Raw genomic sequence first — 25585 nt, 5'->3', positions numbered from 1 at the left:
AAAAATTAAAACTGAAATGGTTGCATGTGTGTTTGTGTCGAGTGGTGTTTAGACGGCAGCTCCGGCTTTGACAATATAAGACAATTGTTCTACTACTGCAAGAAGTCTGTACTCATGCTATGTAGGTGAATTTCATTTTTTTTTTTTTTTGGGGGGGGGGAAATATTTTATTAAGATTTCAAAGAGTATAGATTTGTTTAAACCACCTTCGTAAAATCTAAAACCTGTATTACGAGACCGGGTTAAACACTGGCCTTTGCAGTTTGTGCCAGCATCTTCAGGTCAGAGATACATTTGGCAATACTCTCCTTCTCCTGCTGTGGCGTGATACTCTGAACAATACTCTTTTCCACCCAATTTATCATATGATCTTGTTCCATGCGCCGTTTGAAATGCTGCAAGTCGATCTGATAGTCCAAGCGCTTTTTTACCTCATGGTAAACATTAAGTAGCCTCTCTCGATAATTGGTCTCAAGTATCATCATTATATTGTTCCTCTTGGCATCAAACAGAAAATGACGGCCTTCCACTCGCCACTGCTCCTTCTTCTCTGCCTCAATGGATTGTTCAAAGCTCTTAATGGCCTGGTCTTTTGCTTCCTGAGCATTTGCAGCCTTTTCCTCATTCAGCTTATCAGCAAAAGCTGCTACTTGGGGGTCCAAACTTCTTAATTCCATAAATAATAGCAGAAATAATGCAAAATAATGCAACGAATTTCTACTATGCTTAGTCTGCTCGAATTTATATGATGCATGCAAATTGTACTGTGCTCACTATACTCTGTACTACTAATCACATATATAACGCCGAGAGGTGTACGCAACGCTGTAAATTTTGACATTCATAGTAGAGAATGACATGGTGACAAAATTCATCACTGTTCCCGTCCCCGCGGATAACCGCGGGAAATAATCCCATGTCATTTTCTAGTGTCTATTTCAGCCTCGGTCCCTCTACCCCAGCATTCATCAAAGCAAAGCTTGTGGGTCAGTGGTTGTGGCCATTCATACTCTGATTCTTCCCTCTCTCCTTAAAGAATGACATGAAGATAGTTTCCCGCGGTTATCCATGGGGACGGGGACGGTGATGAATTTTATCACCGTGTCATTCTCTAATTCATAGACGGTCCCTGCATGGAAGAGCTTACATTCTAACTTGGACAGACAGACATGACATATAGGGTTGGGGACGCAGAACCCGAGGTGAGAGGAGATAGGATTCGAAAGCGCTCTCGGAGAGGTGGGCTTTTAACTGGGCCTTGAACACTGCCAGAGATGGAGCCTGCCATGGGGATTCGGGTAGCTTATTCCAAGCATATGGCGCAGCAAGGCAGAAGGGACAGAGTCTGGAGTTGGTAGCCGAAGAAAAGGGCACAGAAAAGAGGGACTTGCCAGCTGAGTGGAGCTCATGGGGGGATCATAGGAGGAGAAAAGTGAAGATAGATAGTGAGGGGCAGCTGAATGAGTGCATTTCTAGGTAAGTAAGAGGAGTTTGAATTTTATTCAGAAACGGATGAGAAGCCAATGAAGTGACTTTAGGAGAGGGGTAAAGTGAGTAAAGCGTCTCTCCTGGAATATGAATCGTGCAGCTGAATTCTGGACTGATTGGAAGGGAGCGAGATGGCTAAGCGGAAGGCCTGAGAGCAGCGAGTTGCAATAGTCTAAGCGCGAGGTGATGAGGGTGTGGATAACTGTTTTGGTAGTGTGCTCAGAGAGGAAGGGTCTGATTTGGGTAATATTATAGAGGAAGAAGTGGCAGGTTTTAGCGATATGTTGTATCAGGGCAGTGAGGGAGAGCGAGGAGTCAAAGATGCCTCCAAGATTGCGAGCAGACAAAACAGGAAGGATGAGAGTGTCTGTAATCTATGCTAGGTAGGTAAATTTCCATTCCCATTTCCAAGGATCTGTTAAGATCTCTGTAAACTTCCTTAGTATGCTGGGGTGTACGTATCTCACCTGGCCCCGTGGATTTACCCATTAGTTTTGCAAGTTCTTTGTAAAACTCTCTTCTGTGAACAGTAAGGTAATAGAACACATCAGTGTCCAGCTAAGAGAAGACAACAAGAATATCACAGATAAGCCATGATCCCCTGATCTGGAAAGGCCCATCGCTCTTACGCCTTTCCTAATCGGTGATTTATTAAAGAGTCATCCCATATTTCCTATCGACTGTCTAGGACCAGAGCAGGACGATCGAACAGAAAATTTGGAAAAGATGTAACGAAAGAAAGGCATTATTTGAAAGAAACTTCGAGGCAATATATCATGAAATATAACAAGACATGGTAACAATAGAAAGATTTTTCTCAGAAACTCCTCTCCTGCCCCAAAGATCAGGCACTATTTACACGAAAGACATAATTAACAACAAAGCCAAGTAGTATTCTTATTTTACTCATCATTCTGGTGGCTCATAGATTCTATGAAAGAGCAGCGTGGTTCCACGTTACTAGGAGACGCCAACCTATTTCACACAGCAAATGTATTCCGGAGGATTGTCCCACCCACCCATGTGCAGAATGCAATTATATCCTAGCAGGTGTTCCACTTGTTGCCTTGTACCCTCCCTCCCACACCTCGTTATGTTGGCAATTTGCCTGATGGACTGGAGTCTTCCTGATCTGTGTTTAGGTAAAGGTTACAAAGGGGAAAGAGAAAAATAATACTAAAGCATCTCGTTAAGTCATAAGTGTTAGAGTTTTGTACTTCATGGTTCTGGTCGCCACTGCTAAGGTCTTCTCTAGTGCCCCAACTACGAGCAACAGACTGTTTTTGATAAATGGGGAGACTCGTGGGAAGTCCTAGCAGTCATTTTGACTGAGGGACCAGCAGGGACAGGAGCGACTTGGGAATCACTCTTGCCTACTAGATCACCAGTGCATTTAAAAGTAGGCCATGGGAGGGCCTTTGGGTGGTCGGGGTGGTTACCTTCAAAAGCTAATCAAAATACCTATTAAGTTAGTCTAATAAAACAAGCAATAGGAAAGATGATTTTGCAGTGACATTGCAGCCTTAGGCACCTGGCAGCCCTGACCACATCCTTCCTCATCTCCCTCCACTACTGCTGCTGCAACTTTTTAAGACAAGCAGCGGTAGCAGCAAATTGAAAAAAAACACTAGGAAGAGGCCCCCACATCTTTTTCTTAAAATTGCTACTGCTGGTCCTGAGAAGCAGTATTGGTTGGTAAGGGAGGATAGGAAAGAGGAGAAATGCTGGCTGGAAGGGATTAGAGAGAGGAAGATGCTGGTAGGAAGGTGGGAGATGCTAGATGGAAAGAATGGAGAAAGAGAGAGAGATGCTACATGATGGAAACCGAGGGAGAGAGGGCAGGAGGAGAAATGATGGCTGGAAGGGATTAGAGAGAGGAAGATGCTGGTAGGAAGGTGGGAGATGCTGGATGGAAAGAATGGAGAAAGAGAGAGAGAGAGATGCTACATGATGGAAACCGAGGGAGAGAGGGCAGGAGGAGAAATGCTGGCTGGAAGGGATTAGAGAGAGGAAGATGCAGGTAGGAAGGTGGGAGATGCTGGATGGAAAGAATGGAGAAAGAGAGAGATGCTACATGATGGAAACCGAGGGAGAGAGTGCAGGAGGAGAAATGCTGGCTGGAAGGGATTAGAGAGAGGAAGATGCTGGTAGGAAGGTGGGAGATGCTGGATGGAAAGAATGGAGAAAGAGAGAGAGATGCTACATGATGGAAACCGAGGGAGAGAGTGCAGGAGGAGAAATGCTGGCTGGAAGGGATTAGAGAGAGGAAAATGCTGGTAGGAAGGTGGGAGATGCTGGATGGAAAGAATGGAGAAAGAGAGAGAGATGCTACATGATGGAAACAGAGGGAAAGAGGGCAGTTGCTGTATGAAAGAGGGCAGATGCAGGGGCATAGCAAGCTAAAGATGTACCCTGTGACTTATCTACCTCCCAATAAAATATATAGGCAAAGAGAGAAAAAAAATTATATATCACTGTCAATACCCCGCTATGATTAAATTATTTTTATTTTTTTACTTTTGAAATGTGAAGAATCTTCTTATACTGTGATCTGCTTCCAAATTATTCACTTCAGAGGAAAAGAACCTTGGAACCCCGAATGTTGCTGATATTTGTTTTAAGCAAACATAATGAAGCTACTAAGAAGTAGATTTGAAACAAACCAGAGAAAATATTTCTTCACTGAATGTGTAAATAAACGCTGGAATTCGTTGCCAGAGAATGTGGTGAAAGCAGTTGGCTTGGCAGGGTTTAAAAAAGATTTGGATAATTTCATGGAACAACAGTCCGTAAGCCATTATTAAGATGGACTTGGGGAATTCCACTGTTTATTCCTAGGATAAGCAGCATAAAATCTGTTTTACTGCTTGTGACCTTGCCAAGACTTGTGACCTGGTTTGGCCACTGCTGGAAACAGGATACTGGGTTTGATGGACCTTCGGTCTGCCCAATTATGGCAACTCGTTATCAGAGAGTAAAAAAAAACCTAATACTTATCCTTGGGATTCTGCTCAACCCCATGTTGAGGGCTCCAATGAGCCCAAAAAGCAGAGAGCTGAAGCTTCAAATGTTAAATGATTACCAAAACACAGTTGGATAATTAGTCTAATGGGGCTCGAGTTTGGATAAACAATTACACATCACCAACCTAACGTGAAGGATTGGATAGGAAACGGAGCCCCTAGTGGGCTGGTGTGATGTCAAACAATTCATGAATAATGTTCAGACTGGAATATTCTTTAGTTTACAGATTACTCACAGTAAGATTTTTTTAAAACGATATTTTACATCTATTCTATACATAAGTCTGGATTCTCTAACTGGTACCGTTGTCGCTTACAACTACTGCAAAAGACTGCTGCTAAATTAATCTATCGCTCCAAAAAATATGATCATGTTATTCCTCTCCTCCGTCAAGCACACTGGCTGCCCATCACTCACCGTCCTCACCTATAAAATACTCCTTCTTACCTTCAAAACAAAAAACTCCCACCAACCAGCTTTCATTGGCAAACTTGTAATTCCATAGGCATCCTGTAGGGCTCTCCGATCTAGCACCCAAAACCTACTCACCCGCAAATCCATTTTCTCTGTCACTGCCCCCTCTTTGTGGACAATTTTAGAACCAATGCTAGGAAGTTCTTTTTTACACAGAGGGTGGTGGACACCTGGAATGCGCTTCCGGAGGTTGTGATAGGACAGAGTACACTATGGGGGTTCAAGGAAGGATTGGATAAATTCCTGAACGATAAGGGGATTGAAGGATACAGATAGAGGTAGAAATAGGTTTTAGGCAGAGTATGGATAGAAGGATAAAAGGGATTAGAGAAGGATCACATTACAAGTCATGGGCATGATGGGCCGCCGCGGGTGCGGACTGCTGGGCACGATGGACCTCGGGTCTGACCCAGCGGAAGCAACTTCTTATGTTCTTATGTTCCCACAGACCTCCGATTAGAAAACTCTTTAGAACTCTTTTGACCTTTGATACTTACCTTTTGGAAGTCTACACCAGTGATTCCCAACCCTGTCCTGGAGGAACACCAGGCCAATCGGGTTTTCAGGCTAGCCCTAATGAATATGCATGAGAGAGATTTGCATATGATGGAAGTGATAGGCATGCAAATTTGCTTCATGCATATTCATTAGGGCTAGCCTGAAAACCCAATTGGCCTGGTGTTCCTCCAGGACAGGGTTGGGAACCACTGGTCTATATTAATCTCATACTGGAATCTGCAATTCCATTGACCTATGAGGCAGTCATATGTGGAACATTACTGTATGTTAAGCCCCCCCATAGACCGCTATAAAGGCCTGCTTTTACTGATTATGACTGGGATAGCCATACAGATGATAACTCGCAATTGGAAAAATTGTGATCGACTTAATTTTTCTTTTTGGTGGGCGAGCTTATGTTTAAGCTTTAGATATGAGAAAATGAATGCCGACATACTAGGGCAGGGGGTAGGCAATTCTGGTCCTCGAGAGCCGGAGCCAGGTCAGGTTTTCAGGATATCTGCAATAAATATGCATGAGATAGATTTGCATCTCAAGGAGGCAGTGCATGCAAATCCTTCTCATACATATTCATTGTGGATATCCTGAAAACCTGACCTGGCTCCGCCTCTCGAGGACCAGAATTTTCTACCCCTGCACTAGGGCATTCTAAAATATTTAACTTAGTTTGGGGGTCCATTGACGTTTTTTGTACATTTGTTATAGTTCTTTTATTCCTTTTTTTGTTGGTATAATTCAAATACAACATCGGGGGGGAGGGGAGGGTTATATCTTTAGTGTGATTCCTTGAGGTAATTCTGGGGTGGGGGGGGGGCTTATATTATTGCATTGCTACTGTTTGTATTTAAGTGCTTATTTGTTATTGTTATGGATATGAATATTGTCTTGCACTTTTTTATTAGTAATGGAAAATCAATAAAGATTTATAGAAAAAAAACCAAACCTCTTTAGAAAAATTTAAAACTAAACTCAAGTCCTTTCTTTCTAAAGACACCTGTACTCTAATCCCAGCTCTCTTTGACAATTCATTCTCTCTCTCAGAAGTATTTTGGAAAATCAAACGCTTCTTTTGAAGCGAGCCCTACCCCTAATGTATTTCTCTTTTCCACTTACCTCCTTTTATTTTCTATCTCGATGTATTTACTAACTTATCTTCCTCTATTCTCGTTTCATGTATGTCAGTGCGTAAATACTCCCCTGCTTTTAGCCTTAGATACATTACTTTTTTTATTTTTTTTAGACATTTTATTTTTAGATCTCTGTCTGATAAACGGTATATCAAAAATAAAGAAAACTTGAAACTTAAAACTGGCCACTGATTGCATGTCAATCACATGACGGCGCCGGTTAGAGAACCACACCTCCGGCAAAGGTAGGCGCCGTAAATGTGGGCCAGGGTTTGACGGCACCTGTGATGAGTAGGGTTACCAGATTTTCGGAAACGAAAATCCAGATCCATGGCCCCGCCCCGTTCCGCCCAGCCATTCCCTGTTCAGCTAGAGTCATGCTCTGTCCCGCCCCCCAGCCCCGCCCCCCCCCAACTCATTTGCTTGTTGGGACGGCATCTGTGCATGCGCTGATGCCGTCCTGACGTCGCTCGTTGTTAGAAGTGTTTCAAAACCCGGACAAAGTGCCAGGTTTTGGAAAAGCTGTCTGGACGCCCCCCCCATCCCCCCGAGCAGTTCAGCAACCGCCCAGCACCAGAGCCTCACGTGACCGGATTTATACATTAAACAGTCATTGCTAAATAATAAGTTCCTTTGAATAATGGCCAAAATAAATACAAAATTTAAGGCATTGATCCACTTAGAGACATCATAAGAACATAAGAAACGCCTTCACCGGATCAGACCCTAGGTCCATCTAGTCCGGTGACCCGCACACGTGGAGGCCAAGCTAGGTGCTCCCTGATGGAGACCTTGATTACCCGTATCCCTCAATGTGATTTGCAAAAAGGTGTGCATCCAAATTGCGCTTGAATCCCAGAATGGTGGTCTCCGTCACCACCTCCTCCGGGAGAGCATTCCAAGCGTCCACCACTCGCTGTGCGAAACAGAACTTCCTGACATTTGTCCTGGACCTGCCGCCCCTCAGTTTCAGTCCATGACCTCTTGTCCGTGTCACATTTGACAATTTGAATAAAGATGTTTCTTGCTCTATTTTGTCGAATCCTTTTAGTATTTAGCCCTCCAACACTCTTCTTTCTCCGATCTTCACCCAACCCTTCCTTGGAGTTCCTTTCTCATTACAATTCCTGTAAACCGTGCCGAGCTCCACAAATGTGGAGATGGCGCGGTATACAAACCCAAGATTTAGTTTAGTTTAGTTTAGATTTAAAAAAAAAAAAAAAGGTCCCAGAAGTGTTCCAGTAATCATGAAGAGTGTAAGTTGAGTGATATTTCAGTTTTGGATACGTTTAAATGGTGAAACATTTCTCACTCTGAGAGGAATATTCAAGAAATATTAGCTGGTCTTCACATATACAGTACAGTAGCCTGAGAGTTTCCCAGTGACCCACTTTTTCTTTTTTTTTTAAACAATTCATATTCTTTTCACAAGGACTAACAAAGAAGAACAGCATCTGGGGAATCAATAACAATTCAGAGGAATTGTCTACAAGGTGACAATACTGGGAAGATCCTTCACTGACAGATGCATAAAAATAATGCCCCCTCACTAGGAACATGTCATTTTCATACACCTTAAATCAATGCCGCTATCCCTGACCTGGCATGATTTTAGAATTATGTAAGAGGAAGCCAACATAAATCTTTGAAATCAGAAATGAAATTATAAAGGAAGACCTTGGAGGGGGGACTCTGTGACCAATTTTCATGGCAGGAAATCTGCGTGAGGCTGTTCAGTGTTCTTTCTGTTAGAACCATACTGGGCCAGAATCAGGCCCTGTGTGACCTGCCCTACGGCGCTTCTGCCCCTTATATCGCGCCATGGCCAATAAGAAGGCAATGGATGGAGAGCAGTTTTGGCACCCTCGCTTCCCTTGTGCCCTATGCAACCGAACCCGTAGCACTGTCCTGCTTTCTCTAACACATAAATTCTTTACAGACAGAGATAGGTGCCATAGTAATATATTGCAGAGATAGGTAGTAATATATTACTTTTAAAAGTAATAAGTATCTAATGGAAATGGAAGTATCTAATTATTAATTTCATGCAAAAGTAATGAGTAACTAATATACTGTATACATTTTTCAGTAAGGAGTGATATAATGTCTAGTTACTTTATATCCGAGGGCTGATTGGAAAGTAATGAGAATGCCTCTGGGGGGGAGGTGGTTCCCCCCAAGTAGACGTGGCAAGGCTGTGCTGCTTCTTGCGAAGCTCATACATCGATGCTTCTGAATCTGCAGTTGGACTGCCGCAGTCTTCATTGCTGGGTCACAGCGAGAGGAAGAACTTCGTACGTTTCATCCTGGCAGACGAGGAAGAGTACACCGGAGGTGTGTGACTGAATTTTGTTCCATCCACTGTTGATTTCTGGGTGAGCCACTGCAGTGTCATGAATCCACTAGTAGCTGTTCTGGACATTCTACCAACTGAAGCTAAATGTTATTTGGGCTTTTTGCCGCCCACTTTGATCATGTTGAAAATTAAGCACGTTGAAATGCAATTGCTCCTTCATGGTAGTGGGAACTGGTTAGTAAGCCTTGATACGAGGAAACGGTCATTGGACCTATTTCTAAATGATACTTCAAACCTGGAACCCTGTGATCAGCCATTTTGATTGAATAAGTTTTTGTTTTGTTCCTGGCATTGGCACTAGAAGAAGGCTTTGCCTGGTCCTGCCATACCGAGGATTGCTGAACAGTGGCATAGTGAGAGTGAGTGGCACCTGGGGCGGAGGCGTCCCTCCCCCACCCTCTTCTCCGCCCCCTTGCTCCTTCCCGACAAGTTTCAAGTTTTTATTCCTATCTGATTCTGTCGCTTATACAACTTCTAAGCGAGTTACCAACCATTCAGAAGATCACTGAAAACCCATTTATTTGATAAATTCATTTAAACTTCTTCAAACGATTACATAAGAAAATAAGAAAAGCCTGCACCGGATCAGACCTTGGGTCCATCTAGTCCGGCGATCCGCACACGCGGAGACCCAGCCAGGCCGTCCCTGGCGAATACCTTAGTTACTCGTATCCCTCAATGTGTCTTTCAAGAAGATGTGCATCCAACTTGCCCTTAAATCCTTGAATGGTGGTTTCCTCCACAACCTCTTCCGAGAGAGCGTTCCAGATGTTCACTATTCGCTGTGTGAAGCAGAACTTTCTGACATTTGTCCTGGCCCTGTCCCCCCACAGCTTCAGTCCATGACCTCTTGTCCGAGTCACCTTTGACATTGTGAAAAAGTTGTTTCCTGCTCTATTTTGTCGAATCCTTTCGGTATTTTAAAAGTCTCTATCAGATCCCCTCGCAGTCTCCTCTTCTCGAGGGTGAATAATCCTAGTTTTCTGAGGCGATCTTTGTAGCTCAAGTTCTCCATTCCTTTTACAAGCTTTGTCGCTTTCCTCTGCACCCTCTCCAGTAGTATTATAGCCTTCTTTAGGTAGGGAGACCAATGTTGGACACAGTATTCCAAGTGTGGTCTTACCATCGCTCTGTAAAGCGGCATTATGACATCCTCAGATCTACTCGTGATACCCTTTTTTATCATGCCCAACATCCTCTGCTTGCATGCTCCTGCTTTCTGATATATATACAGTGGTGCCTCGCATAAAGAACGCCTCGCACAGCGAACGCTGCACACAACGAACTTCATGTCATGATTCATACAACGAACTTCGTTTCACACAACGAAGTCGCCCGAGCTTCCACGATCGCTGCCGATGTATTGCATCCTTCCGCGCAGGCACTGCAGGCAGTCGTTAGTCACTGCGCTTAACGCGTTTCACATAACGAACTTTTCGCATAACAAACTTGCTCCTGGAACGAATTAAGTTCGTTGTGTGAGGCACCACTGTAATTATGTTACACGCCTGTTTGTTTCCTCCAACTTCATGCTCTTGATGTAACTTCGCTGCATTCCTGCAGCCTCTCTTGGTGTAAACCGTCTTGAATTGAAAGGTATGAACGTACGCAGGAAAGGCTAGTCTCAGTTAGGGCACTGGTCTTTAACCTGGGGGCCGCCGTGTGAGTGGACTGCTGGGCACGATGGACCACTGGTCTGATCCAGCAGCGGCAATTCTTATGTTTTTATCCTATATAATAAAAAGCCAGCCGCGCATGCGCAGTCATAATGCGTGCTTCCAAGATCTCTGATCTGTGAGATGTAGTTCCGTGGCCACAGGAGTGCGCATGCGCGGGTCCCCAGCACTTACCTAGAAAGCAATGGCTGCCAGCGTTGGACTCCCTCATGAGCCGCACCAGCGGTGTCGGCTCCTCTCATGAGCCGCACCAGCGTCAGAGAAGGCTTCCGACGCTGGTGGGGAACATGAGGAGCCGCAGCGATACTTGCACGGATTAGGCCAGACCGCGGGCCGGGCAGGGATGCGCCAAAGAGATGCGCAGGGCAGGGACGCGCCAGCCGCGAGCCATGCGAGGGAGGGAAACAGACTGGAAAAAAAAAAGGTAAGAAGCTTGGCTTGCCTGTGGGAAACTCCATAAGGGAAGGGGGGCCCTTTGAGTAGGCTAGACCGCGGGAGGGAAGGGGGAGGGATCAAAAGGAGCAGGCCACATCTGGTAAGAGTAGGGAAGGGAGGTGGGTGAAAATGCTGCTACTGCTGCACAGGGACCTGGAGGGGAAGGGAGAGGGTCAAAAAGATAGAGAAAGGGGGCCAGGCAGAGAGAGAGACAGTGGGAGGGAGAGAGACACAAAGACAGACAGACATATATTCTAGCACCCGTTAATGTAACGGGCTTAATGACTAGTGATATAAATAAAGCTGTTATTATTATTATAGGTAAAATATAACGGGAAATACAAAAATAAAAATGAAAGTAAAAATGCCAATAACGATACAATTAAAAAGCATAAAAACAACTTAAGCAAACGGCGTAACTAATGTATAACCTAACAGACTAGACTAACACGAAACAAAAGGAAGATGGAGAGGAAATACAGTTAATATAGGATAGAAAATGGATAAGGGAAGAACAATAAGGAAGGGGAACGCTGTGTTTTGTTTCTTTTGAAAGGTTGACTGGAGGAAACTGGAGGAAGATTTACATGTTAAACGCATCTTTTCAATCAATGGCTCTTAAGAAGGCCTTTAAAGCGGTCTAGATTGTTTTCCTCTCTTACTGGAGCTGGAAGAGTATTCCAAAGTTCAGGGGGAGGGGTGACTACTGAAAACATCTTGTCGCTTGGTGCCAATTATTCGCAGAGAGGGAACGGTGAGCAATCTGCGGTCAGAAGATCTTAGGAGGCGGGACGGCTCGTAAGGAATCAGATATTTTTCAATGAATTGGGGCGCTTTAGTGTGTATTGTTTTAAAAGTTATTAAGGAAATTTTAATGGGAAATCCTATGTTTAATTGGCAATCCGATGAGCTTTACGTAACCAAGGGCACGGCAACATCACAAACTCGCTGCTGGAAGTGATGTTGGAGAGAGCTGCTGCCGGTAGCAAGTTCGTGACCCGGGAAACTACAGACCGGTGAGTCTGACCTCAGTTCCGGGGAAAATGGTGGAAGCACTGATAAAAGAAAACATCGATGAACATTTTGAAAGAAACAAACTTCTGATAACCAGCCAACATGGTTTCTGCAGATCGTGCCTAACTAACTTATTGCACTTCTTCGAAGGAATTAACAAACAGATGGACAGAGGAGACCCCATAGACATCATATACCTGGATTTCCAAAAAGCCTTTGACAAGGTGCCTCATGAGCATCTATTCCAGAAACTGAAGAACCATGGGGTGGACGGAGACGTACATAGATGGATCAGAAACTGGTTGACGGGTAGGAAACAGAGGGTAGGGGTGAAGGGCCACTACTCGGACTGGAGGAGGGTCATGAGTGGGGTCCCGCAGGGCTCGGTGCTTAGGCCGCTGCTATTTAATATATTCATAAATGATCTAGAAACAGGGACGAAGTGTGAGATAATAAAATTTGCGGATGACACCAAACTATTTAGTGGAGCTCAGACTAAGGAGGACTGCGAAGAATTGCAAAGGGACTTGAACAAACTAGGAGAATGGGCGACGAGATGGCAGATGAAGTTCAACGATGAGAAATGTAAAGTATTACATGTGGGAAACAGAAACCCGAGGTACAACTATACGATGGGAGGGATGTTATTGAATGAGAGTACCCAAGAAAGGGACTTGGGGGTAATGGTGGACATGACAATGAAGCCGATGGCACAGTGCGCAGCAGCCGCTAAGAGAGCAAATAGAATGCTAGGCATAATCAAGAAGGGTATTACAACCAGGACGAAAGAAGTTATCCTGTCGTTGTATCGGGCGATGGTGCGTCCGCATCTGGAGTACTGCGTCCAATATTGGTCTCCGTACCTTAAGAAGGATATGGCGTTACTTGAGAGGGTTAAGAGGAGAGGGACACGTCTGATTAAAGGGATGGAAAACCTTTCATACGCTGAGAGATTGGAGAAACTGGGTCTCTTTTCCCTGGAGAAGAGGAGACTTAGAGGGGATATGATAGAGACATAAGATCATGAAGGGCATAGAGAGAGTAGAGAGGGACAGAAAGAGAGAGAGAAAGGGAGACAGAGAGAAATATAGAGAGAGAGAGCTAGAAAGAAAGAGAGAGAGAAAGGGAGAGAGACAGAAATAGAGAGCGATAGATAGAGAAAGATTGGAGGAACTGGGTCTCTTTTCCCTGGAGAAGAGGAGACTTAGAGGGGATATGATAGAGACTTACAAGATCATGAAGGGCATAGAGAGAGTAGAGAGGGACAGATTCTTCAAACTTTCGAATAATAAAAGAACAAGAGGGCATTCGGAAAAATTGATAGGGGACAGATTCAAAACAAACGCCAGGAAGTTCTTCTTTACCCAACGTGTGGTGGACACCTGGAATGTGCTTCCAGAGGACGTAATAGGGCAGAGTACGGTACTGGGGTTCAAGAAAGGATTGGACAAATTCCTGCTGGAAAAGGGAATAGAGGGGTATAGATAGAGGATTACTGCACAGGTCCTGGACCTGTTGGGCCGCCACATGAGCGGACTGCTGGGCACGATGGACCTCAGGTCTGACCCAGCGGAGGCATTGCTTATGTTCTTATGGGAGAGGAGGAGATAGTGGATGCTGCGGATGGACCATTTGGCCTTTATCTGCCATCATGTTTCTAGGTTTCTATAACCATAAAGCTTTATGACATCACAATGCAGGTGCAAAGAGCCTTAGCCTATAGGAAGAGGAGATGCAAATGTTAAGAGTCTTAGCCAATAGGGAGAGAAGGAGATAGTGGATGCTGCGGATGGACCATTTGGCCTTTATCTGCCATCATGTTTCTAGGTTTCTATAACCATAAAGCTCTATGACATCATAATGCAGGTGCAAAGAGCCTTAGCCTATAGGAAGAGGAGATGCAAATGTTAAGAGCCTTAGCCAATAGGGAGAGAAGGAGATAGTGGATGCTGCGGATGGGCCATATGGCCTTTATCTGCCATCATGTTTCTAGGTTTCTATAACCATAAAGCTCTATGACATCACAATGCAGGTGCAAAGAGCCTTAGCCTATAGGAAGAGGAGATGCAAATGTTAAGAGCCTTAGCCAATGTGCTTCCAGAGGGCGTAATAGGCAGAGTACGGTACTGGGGTTCAAGAAAGGATTGGACAATTTCCAGCTGGAAAAGGGAATAGAGGGGTATAGATAGAGGATTACTGCACAGGTCCTGGACCTGTTGGGCCACTGCGTGAGCAGACTACTGGGCACGATGAACCTCAGGTCTGACCCAGCAGAGACATTGCTTATGCTCTTATGTTCATGCTGCTCGCGCCAGGAAAATTAAAGAGGTACGAGGGAAAGGAAGGGTAGGGGCATAAGCATGTAGCAGTGGGGGGGGGGGGGTGGTAGAGAAGGAGTGGGGGGGAGGAGGACAGGTGCCGAAGCACCCAAGACATTGCCTGGGGCAGACGGTCCCTCCCATTACTACGCCACTGTTGAATACAGATCTGAAATCAGTGTCATTAAATTAACTAAGGGGTGTTTTACTAAGGCGAGCTAGCCGATTTAACGCGTGCTAAATGCTAAAGCGCCCATTATATTGTATGGACACATTAGCATTTAGTGTGCGATAAATCGATACACAGTTAAAACCGTGCGAGACAATTGCGCGCAGACAAAGCCGGGCCAACAATCGTGCACAGGACATCAACGCGCCAGATTTAAACTCAATTTGAAAGCGCTCCGAGGGGGGTTGTGGCGTTTCCATTACAGTTTCCTCTGTAATGTGAGGGGGGTTCCCCCCCCCAACACTACACAGTTAAGTGGGGGGTTCTCCCCCACAACCTCTCTCGGAGCGCTTTCAAATTGAGTTTAAATCCGGCGCGCTGATGTCCTGCGCGCAATTGTCGACCCGGCTTTGTCTGCGCGCGATTGTCTTGTGCGGTTTTGATGCATCACCGCTAAATCGGGTAGCGAACCTTAGTGAAAGGCCCCCTAAGTTCAGTAGCAAAGAAAAACTTTTTTGTTGTTGTTGATCAGTGTTTGAGTTATTAAAGAAGCTCCTAGTTTTTGGCATTGGAGGAATCAGTTTCATCGTCTATCGTTATTTGAGACTTGGGAAGTTAGGCGTTCGGCTAGGAAAATTTGTATGTTTATGGAAATTTGGGATCCGTATATTCAGAATCTTTCAGCTAAGGCAAGAAGTTTAATTCTTAATGATTTACATTGAAGCTATGATTATTTATCTAAAATTCCAGTTCTTTACTTTTATTATTCTTTATTTTGTTAACTTTCATTGGGTTTGGGGGGGTTTAGTATGAATCTTTCAATAAAAAAGTCATAATAAATAAATAATAAAAAAAAAATAAATAATAATAAAAAAAATAAATAAATAATAATAATAAAAAAGAATAAATAAATAATAATAAAATAAATAAATAAATAAATAATAAAAATAAATAAATAAATAAATAAAAAATAAATAAATAATAAATAAATAAAATAAATAAATAATAAAAATAAATAAATAAAAAAAAGTTATAAACTAAATTTTGGGGGAGGATAGGGGGAGAGGTCAATAGGAAAAGGGAAAGGGGGTAGGAATTAGAGGGGAGGGTATTGAGAGATGTAATGGGTATTTTGGAAATATATTTGAAGAAATGAAAGATATTTGATGGAAATTAATATGATGAATTTTAATTTAATGACTATTTTATTGTATTATATTATTGTATATTTGCTGATTTTTTCAATAAAAAAATGTTATAAATTAAAAAAATTTCACAAAACGCTTATAATAGTGTAATAGGAGCTTCTCGGCCCCGTCCTCGCAATGTTCACAATGACGATGCACGAGATAAAACTGCACGCACCGCCTCCAAATGTCTACAAATCCATCTCATTCATATTCATTATGGCCCGGATTCTCTAACAGGCGCTGTTGCTGGCGGCCGTCTTAAAAGCGGCCGCCGATCGCATGCCAATCGCGTGACGGTTACAGAGTCGCGCCTCCACCAAAGGTAGACGCTGGACACGTCTACGTTTCTGGCGCCTACCTTGGATGCAATGGTGTAGCACGGGCGAGAGGTGCCCCCCCTGCCACGCCCTTTCCTCCACCCCATCCGCTCCTTCCTCGCCCGATCCTGCTGCGTGGGCGCGCCTCTTCCCTTCCCCCGTACCTCTTTAACGTTCATGGTGCGAGCAGCAGCCCCACCCTGCTGCTCACGCCGGCGGCGTCTCTTCCTCTGATGTCACGTCCTAGGTGCGGATCCAGGAAGTGACATCAGAAGAAGAGCCGGGGGCTGGTGCGAGCAACAGGTTGAGGGGCCCCTACCAAGAGGGTGCCCAGGGTGGACCGCCCCCACCCCCCTTACTACGCCAACTGTTTTGATGCGAATCGTGCCTCGGTAGGTGCTTAAGGCTGCTTAAAGCTACTTTAAACATTAGCTACGTCTACAGTGGCGTTAGGCAGCCCTACAGCGCCTACAGAGTTGCGATTCCTGCGCTGATATTTTAGGCACAGAAACAGAGTGGAATTGTCCAAATCAGAGTGGTGCGCACCAAAAAAGTGTCCTTCCACTCATCTGATAAATTCAAATGCCTTTATTCATCCAAAGTTTCATAAATCCATCCAATGACTCATTGACCCGACATGTACATGTTTCGGACTAACCGGCCTGCCTCAGGAGTCTCGTGAGTCTTCAAGAGGTGTATCCAAAAAACCATATAATATATGAAGATGTACACACCCTCTGTTAAGCTAAAATCAGGTCGTAGAACGCAGCTGCTGCATGGTTGGTATGATATCCAGCGTTCTACGACCTGATTTTAGCTTAACAGAGGGTGTGTACATCTTCATATATTATATGGTTTTTTGGATACACCTCTTGAAGACTCACGAGACTCCTGAGGCAGGCCGGTTAGTCCGAAACATGTACATGTCGGGTCAATGAGTCATTGGATGGATTTATGAAACTTTGGATGAATAAAGGCATTTGAATTTATCAGATGAGTGGAAGGACACTTTTTTGGTGCGCACCACTCTGATTTGGCAATTCCACTCTGTTTCTGTGCTTTTGAGTTTGTGGTTTTGTTTCCCCTGTTCCATTTTTTTTATATTTTAGGCGCCAATAAGTGCCTTAAAAATCAGCTAAAAATGTCATTTAAATGGTGTTTCTACTGAGCTTGGCTGCGTACTGGCGCAGCGGTATGGGTAGGAGGCATCCAGGCACCCTCCTCTTCACGCCCCCCTTCCTTCCCGCTCCATACTTGCCCTCTCCCTCCCCCGAAACTCTTAACCTTTGCCAGCACGTGTGGCTTCTGCGCTAGACAGTGACACGGTGACAAAATTCATCACCGTTCCTGTCCCTGCGGATAACCGTGGGAATTAATCCCATGTCATTTTCTAGTGTCTATTTCAACCTCAGTCCTTCTACGCCAGCATTCTTCAAAGCAACTTGCGGGTCAATGGTTGTGGCCATTCAAACTCTGATTCTTATGTGAGCCAAGGATAATGAAGCCATTGTGACATCACTGATGTGATTGGCTCTTAGGCACTGGTGGAATGAGGCATTATGACATCACAATATCTGCTCTGGATACCAGAGACTGTCATTCTTTAGTGTCTATCTCAACCTCAGTCCTTCTACACCAGCATTCTTCAAAGCAAAGCTTGCGGGTCAGTGATTGTGGCCATTCATACTCTGATTCTTATGTGAGCCAAGGATAATGAAGCCATTGTGACATCACTGATGTGATTGGCTCTTAGGCACTGGTGGAATGAGGCATTATGACATCACAATATCTGCTCTGGATACAAAAGACTGTCATTCTGTAGTGTCTATCTCAACCTCAGTCCTTCTACACCAGCATTCTTCAAAGCAAAGCTTGCGGTCAGTGGTTGTGGCCATTCATACTCTGATTCTTCCCTCTCTCCTTAAAGAATGACATGAAGATGGTTTCCCGCGGTTATCCACGGGGATGGGAACTGTGATGAATTTTGTCACCGTGTCATTCTCTATTCTGCACCATGCTCCTCGTGCCAGCCTCGGATTCCCCTCTGAAGTCACTTCCTGGCCCGTGACCCGGAAGCGATTCAGAGGGGAACCAGACGGGTGCGAGCAACAGGCGGAAGTGGCTCACACTAGCGAAAACAATACAGAGGTGTGGAGTGAGGGGGAGGGATGGTGTGAGTGTGGCGTGATGTGGCAGGGCAGGGTGGAGAGGTGCCAACATCCCCACTCACTTTGCACCCAGGGCAGGGGGGGGAGTGGTCCGCCCCAGGTGCCCCAGCTTGCTCGGGGCACCAGCCCCCATCCTCCTCTCTGCCCCCTTCCCACTCCTCCCCCTGCTACGCAAGCATCCTTTCCCTTCCCCGTACCCTTTTAACTTCAGGGCGAGCAACCACCAACGTGCTGCCCATGTCAGCCTCGGCGCCTTCTCCGCCATCACTTCTGGGATACGCGCACCGAAGCCGATACGGGCAGCAAGTTGGTGGCTGCTCATGCCGAAGGTAAAAAGGTATGGAGAAGGGGCGTGCCCGTGTGCATCAGGGGGGCAGAGGGAGGGGTGCCAGTCACCCTTGCTACGCCGCTGTTACCGTAGTCGGGGAAAACGGAGCAGCAAAAAACTCCGTCCTACTGACAGAGAGAAAACTGTTCCCTAAAAATCCCAGACTTAAAATTCCAAATACCAAAACAACTCAGTCCCAAAAAATATTTCTAGTTTCAGTTCCCAGTGGCAAAAATCATACTTTCTCAAGGCAAAATTGAAGAAGAACTTAGCTTAGGCGTTGGGTGCGTAAGTTCCTCTAATGGACAATTGCACCCTTCCATAGCTGCCACTCTCGCTGTAATTTATGCTCTTAAGGTAGAACAGCTCAGGCTCCCCCCTCCCCCCATCCTTTGTTATTGGAAGTGGAATAATTCTTCCATCCACATCCACTAGACATAATGAGACTGACTCATCCTGGGACAATGCGAGAGCCTTGTACATTAAATCCCCTGTGACCGATCCCCGTGCTTAAGAATGGAAGAGGCAATTTCAGAAAAGAAACAGCACAGATTAAAATCTTTAGATTGCATTTTAACTTCCATTTAAAGATCTCTTAACTTTATGGCTGCATAAAGAAAACCATAGTTCATAAACACAAGCATTTCCTAGGGTTACCATATGGCTCCAGAAAAAGGACGATGGATTGAGACATCTGGGTTTTACTTCTACTGAAAGCAATATAGTAACATAGTAGATGACGGCAGATAAAGACCCGAATGGTCCATCCAGTCTGCCCAACCTGATTCAATTAAAATTTTTTATTTTTTTTTCTTCTTAGCTATTTCTGGGCAAGAATCCAAAGCTTTACCCGGTACTGTGTTTGGGTTCCAACTGCCGAAATCTCTGTTAAGACTTACTCCAGCCCATCTACACCCTCCCAGCCATTGAAGCCCTCCCCTGCCTATCCTCCACCAAACGGCCATACACAGACACAGACCATGCAAGTCTGCCCAGTAACTGGCCTAGTTCAATATTTAATATTATTTTCTGATTCTAAATCTTCTGTGTTCATCCCACGCTTCCTTGAACTCAGTCACAGTTTTACTCTCCACCACCTCTCTCGGGAGCACATTCCAGGCATCCACCACCCTCTCCGTAAAGTAGAATTTCCTAACATTGCCCCTGAATCTACCACCCCTCAACCTCAAATTATGTCCTCTGGTTTTACCATTTTCCTTTCTCTGGAAAAGATTTTGTTCTACGTTAATACCCTTCAAGTATTTGAACGTCTGAATCATATCTCCCCTGTCTCTCCCAATAGCCCTTATGGCTGTAGGGTGACACCTATATGGCAGTATAATAGGGTGTTGGTAGGCTCATACTTAATACCATAGATGCGGTTAGAGTGCCTTTTGGGTTTATCTCCTCCTCTATATGGTTCATTAGCCAACCCACCTGCCTACTTAAGACACCTATTCAGAGTGGTGAAGACACAGAAGGATTGCAAAGACCTGCAACGGGACATAAACACGCTTGAGAAATGGGCCGCGACATGGCAAATGAGGTTTAACGTGGATAAGTGTAAGGTGATGCATGTCGGTAACAAAAATCTTATGCACAAATACAGGATGTCTGGTGCGGTACTCGGAGAGACCCACCAGGAAAGAGACTTGAGAGTACTGGTCGACAAGTCAATGAAGCCCTCTGCGCAATGCATGTCGGCTGCGAAAAGGGTGAACAGAAAGTTAGGAATGATTAAGAAGGGGATCACAAGCAGATCGGAGAAGGTTATCATGCCGCCATACCGGGCCATGGTACGCCCTCACCTGGGATACTGCATCCAGCACTGGACTCGTCGTACATGAAGAAGGACACGGTACTACTCGAAAGGGTCCAGAGAAGAGTGAGTAAAATGGTTAAGGGACTGGAAGAGTTGCCGTATAGTGAGAGATTAGAGAAACTGGGCCTCTTCTCCCTTGAAAAGAGGAGACTGAGAGGGGACATGATCGAAACATTCAAGATAATGAAGGGAATAGACTTAGTAGATAAAGACAGGTTGTTCACCCTCTCCAAGGTAGGGAGAACGAGAGGGCACTCTGTAAAATTGAAAGGGGATAGATTCCGTACAAACGCAAGGAAGTTCTTCTTCACCCAGAGAGTGGTGGAAAACTGGAACGCTCTTCCGGAGGCTGTTATAGGGGAAAACACCCTCCAGGGACTCAAGACAAAGTTAGACAAGTTCCTGCTGAACAAGAGCGTAAGCAGGTAGGGCTAGTCTCCGTTATTTGACCTAAGGGCCGTCGCGGGAGCGGACTGCTGGGCACGATGGACCACTGGTCTGACCCAGCAGTGGCATTTCTTGTCTTCTTATGTGTGATGCTATATTAGGGTTTCCCATACCAGATGCTATTTTTTCAGATACAGGTATGTAGTGTTTTATTCAGATCTTTGTGGGGTGGGAGGCGGTTAGTGACTACTGAGGGAGGTGTGTGTGTGTGTGGCGGGGGGGGGGGGGGTGTTTGTCATGATTTAATCCTTCCAGTGATCATCTGATCAGTTTGGGTTTACTAAGAACATAAGAATAGTCTTACTGGGTCAGACCAATGGTCCACTAAGCCCAGTAGCCCCATCTCACGATGGCCAATCCAGGTCCCTAGTACCTGGCCAAAACCTAAAGAGTAGCAACATTCCATACAGAATCCCAAAGAATAGCAAGATTCCAGAATCCCAAAGAGTAGCAACATTCCATGCCATGGAATGGGCTTCCTCCATGTCTTTCTCAATAGCAGACTATGGACTCTTCCTCCAGGAAATTGTCCCAACCCTTCTGAAAACCACTTCGATGTCCCGGTGATTAGGACTTGCGGGGTATTAGGTCAAAGGAAATGTCTTTTATTTCAGAAGACGTGTATGATTGGGCATAAATGCATTATGCAATTTTGGTTACAGAATCTCCAAGCTTTTGGTATTGGAGGAATTAGTTGCATCATTTACTTTTGTTAGAAATTTGTGAGGTTCGGCGTTCTTCTAGAGAAGAACTCGTCTTTTTATGGAAGTTTGGGATTCTTATATTCAAAACCTTTCACCTAGAGCAAGAAGTTTAATTCTCAGTGATTTACACTGAACCTAAGGTTGTCTAAATTACATTCCAGATCTTTATTTTATTTCTTTATTTTTGTCACCTTTCATCCGGGGAGGGGGGGCATGGATTATGGGGTGGAGGGGAGGAATTGGGATGGAAAGAAGGGGGGGGGAAATGAAGATTTGGAAGGAGGGAGTGGGGGAGGGAGGAAGGGGGAGGGATTGGGGAGGGCTGGTGTTGGAAAGGGGTGAGAGGGGGTTATGATTTATTATATAAAATGTTTGGAGGAATGACAGAATTTTATAGAATATATGGGTTAGAATTTTAACATTTGTGAAATCATTTGTAAATAATATTTTTCTGTATAATTTATATGTATTTTTGTTTTATTCTTTCAATAAAATGTTTGAGCATAAGCGGTTTTTTGGACAAATTTAAAGTAAATCTAAAGACCATTCTATTTAGGGATGCTTATGATAAGTAATCCTCAGACCTGAGAAAGAAGGAAGACTGACCTTTATTGTTCTCTCCTATTGTAAATTGTATTTCTCCCCCATCCCCCTTGTTTCAATATGCCATTTAAGACTGTTGTCTAATTATGTCTCCCCAAGATTTTATCTGTTTATATATCTTAGATAACTTTTTATGCGGTATATCAAATTTGAAATAAAACTTAGAGAAAGCATTTGAACGTAAACACCCCTCGCCCCGTTATCATTGCAACTCAGTTGAGCTGAGCTCCTCTGTGCAGAGCTGTGCAGAGTAGAGAGTTGCACGGGGACAGAAATCCCACCCATCCCCGCCCGTTCCCGCCAGGATCCTCTCCGTCCCCACCCATCCCCGCCAGGATCCTCTCCGTCCCCACCCGTCCCCGCCAGGATCCTCTCCGTCCCCACCCGTCCCCGTCAGGATCCTCTCCATCCCCACCCGTCCCCGTCAGGATCCTCTCCGTCCCCACCTGTCCCCGCCAGGATCCTCTCCATCCCCATCCGTCCCCGTCAGGATCCTCTCTATCCCCACCTGTCCCCGCCAGGATCCTCTCCGTCCCCACCCGTCCCCGTCAGGATCCTCTCTGTCTCCACCCGTCCCCGTCAGGATCCTCTCCATCCCCACCCGTCCCCGCCAGGATCCTCTCCATTCCCACCAGGATCCTCTCCGTCCCCACCCGTCCCCGCCAGGATCCTCTCCGTCCCCACCCATCCCTGCAAGGAATTACCTCCATCCCCGCCCGTCCCCATAAAAAGCAACAATTACTTCTGACAGGATCATCAATTCCACAGTTTCTTTTGTGTTTGCGCTGCTGTTTTCCTTGTGGAATCTCTTTGGTGGAACCCTTTTTTTGTTTTCTGTTCAGGTAATTAACTTATAAACTCCCTCTTTTACTAAGGCTGACGTGTCCATTATATTATATGGACGAACCCTGCTTCCAAAGCCTTCCATCCCCGTGGGAGTCCCGTTGGCCCAGAGGGGGGTCCCCGTGGGTTAGGGGGGATTCCCGCGGAACCCCTGCAGGACCCGCTGGATTCCTGCGATCCCCGTTCCCGTGCAGACCTCTAGTGCAGAGCTGAGCTCCTCTGTGCAGAGATGAGAGCAGCATTAAGTTCTATTTTGTAAGCAATCTTGGCCACATATTGAAATGAAATGAGGCCCTTTATAGTTGCAGGTTGTTCTTTTTATAGGTAGGGGGTCAAAATTGCTTTATTTCATGAACACCTTTAAGAACAAGAAAGGTCGGAAGAGGGAGACTTGAAAATTGCTCTCGCTCGTTACAGATACATTTGTAAGAACAATAGATCTATCATGTTTACACGTAAGGCTGGGATGTCATATTTTGTTACTGCCTGCGCTCCGAACAAAACGACCTCTCAAAATTAAGGGTCAGAAGTCACACAACTTTGTTTCAAGTCTGAATATGAGAAATTTGCTTCAAAATCTTAAAACACCTGGCTGAATAGATTCCTGTAAGTCTAAGAAACTGCACAGAGCTCTTAGAGTATGAAGAAGCTGAAGCTTTTAATTAGAGAATGACACGGGGCCAAATTTTTCCCCGTCCCCGCGGGAACTCATTTTCCCGTCCCGTCCCCGTGAGTTCTTTTCCTGTCCCTGCCCCATTCCTGCAAGCTCCGTCCTCATCTGCACAAGCCTCAAACCTTTTAAAATCCTAAGTAGCAACATTCTAGAGCTGAGATTGTGATGTCATAATGCCTCATTCCACCAATGCCTAAGCTCCGTCCTCATCTGCACAAGCCTCAAACACTTTTAAATCCTAAGTAGCAACATTCTAGAGCTCAGATTGTGATGTCATAATGCCTCATTCCACCAATGCCTAAGCTCCGTCCTCATCTGCACAAGCCTCGAACACTTTAAAATCCTAAGTAGCAACATTCTAGAGCTCAGATTGTGATGTCATAATGCCTCATTCCACCAATGCCTAAGCTCCGTCCTCATCTGCACAAGCCTCGAACACTTTAAAATCCTAAGTAGCAACATTCTAGAGCTCAGATTGTGATGTCACAATGCCTCATTCCACCAATGCCTAAGCTCCGTCCTCATCTGCACAAGCCTCGAACACTTTAAAATCCTAAGTAGCAACATTCTAGAGCTCAGATTGTGATGTCATAATGCCTCATTCCACCAATGCCTAAGCTCCGTCCTCACCTGCACAAGCCTCAAACACTTTCAAATCATAAGTAGCAACATTCTAGAGTTCAGATTGTGATGTCATAATGCCTCATTCCACCAATGCCTAAGCTCCGTCCTCACCTGCACAAGCCTCAAACACTTTCAAATCATAAGTAGCAACATTCTAGAGTTCAGATTGTGATGTCATAATGCCTCATTCCACCAATGCCTAAGCTCCGTCCTCACCTGCACAAGCCTCAAACACTTTAAAATCATAAGTGTTCGAGGCTTGTGCAGTTAAGGCAGAGCTTACAGGAAAGGGGCAGGGACAGCGACAAAACTCATGGGGACGGGATGGGGAAACCGAGTTCCTGCGGGGACAGGGACAAATTTGTCCCCGTGTCATTCTCTACTCTTAAGTCTGTTCAGATGAGGTTAACATGACTTGTGCCCCTACTGAAGGCCAGTTACAACAGCCCAACAGTAACATAGAGTTGGAATTTAGTCTGAGGCCCATATGGCCTCTTTCTTAAAACAACGGAAGGTAAAAAATAATGAGATAGGTTTGGGCATGATTAGTGCTCCATCTTATGTAATCAATATTGTTATTCTGATATCTTTCCGAAGCAAAAGTTCACTTGGAAATGTTTTAACTTGAGCAAATAATCCAATACGGTCCTTGAATTAGGTCATATCTCGTGTGGCTTTCTTGGCAAGCATGTGAAACCCATTTGACCTCTGAATATGGGTCAACTAAAATGTAACTGATACATGCTGGATCGACAATCCGAGGCTGCTCCAGTTCCACAGAGAAAGCTGCATCCGACATGATGACACCAAGAATTCATGATTGACCTCTGTGCACTGAACTTTATATCACCGTATCTTGACCCCCCCCCCTCGTGTTCAATTCTTCTCTTGGCTTGCATCCAGAAGACAAATGTTCTAGAGAAACAACCAGTTTTCATTTCCATCAATTATACGTTGTCTGAGGAACAAAAAAAGTCACCTTCCAGGACGAGATGCTGAAATAAAAGAGAAGAAACCTGATTACCAAGGTTGTCTCATGTGGCTGACTATCCTGCTGTCCATGGAGAACCTACGTTACAGGTAAGTAACTACACTTTTAATGTCTCCCTAGTTCTTCAGTGAAGCAGTAGGAGCTGTGGCACGAGTCTCTCAATACACACGTGTTAACGTTCTGTGTTCTTTTACAGACAGAACACATCAAACCCGTGTGACATCAGGCCTTCCTGGCGCATGGGTCAATTTTCCAACTTTCTGCATGCGCAGATG

General features: G+C 45.0%; 1 protein-coding gene and 1 pseudogene across 1 annotated transcript in view; both read right to left on the bottom strand.

Moving 5' to 3' along the window:
• Positions 1-233: 233 nt before the first annotated feature.
• LOC117366869 lies at positions 234-25118 on the bottom strand (annotated as a pseudogene).
• The window catches only part of LOC117366868 (collagen alpha-1(VII) chain-like), a 311407-nt gene continuing 310442 nt past the window's right edge, over positions 24621-25585 (bottom strand). Inside the window, exon 86 of the mRNA XM_033958833.1 lies at positions 24621-25314. Coding sequence (XP_033814724.1) covers positions 25295-25314 — 20 coding nt within the window. The 3' untranslated portion in view covers positions 24621-25294. The remainder of the gene's footprint in view (positions 25315-25585) is intronic.

Source organism: Geotrypetes seraphini, chromosome 9 (assembly GCF_902459505.1).
Source record: "Geotrypetes seraphini chromosome 9, aGeoSer1.1, whole genome shotgun sequence".
NCBI classification, from domain to species: domain Eukaryota; kingdom Metazoa; phylum Chordata; class Amphibia; order Gymnophiona; family Dermophiidae; genus Geotrypetes; species Geotrypetes seraphini.
The sequence above is the reverse complement of the archived record's forward strand: the minus strand, read 5'-3'. Positions and strand labels throughout refer to the sequence as shown.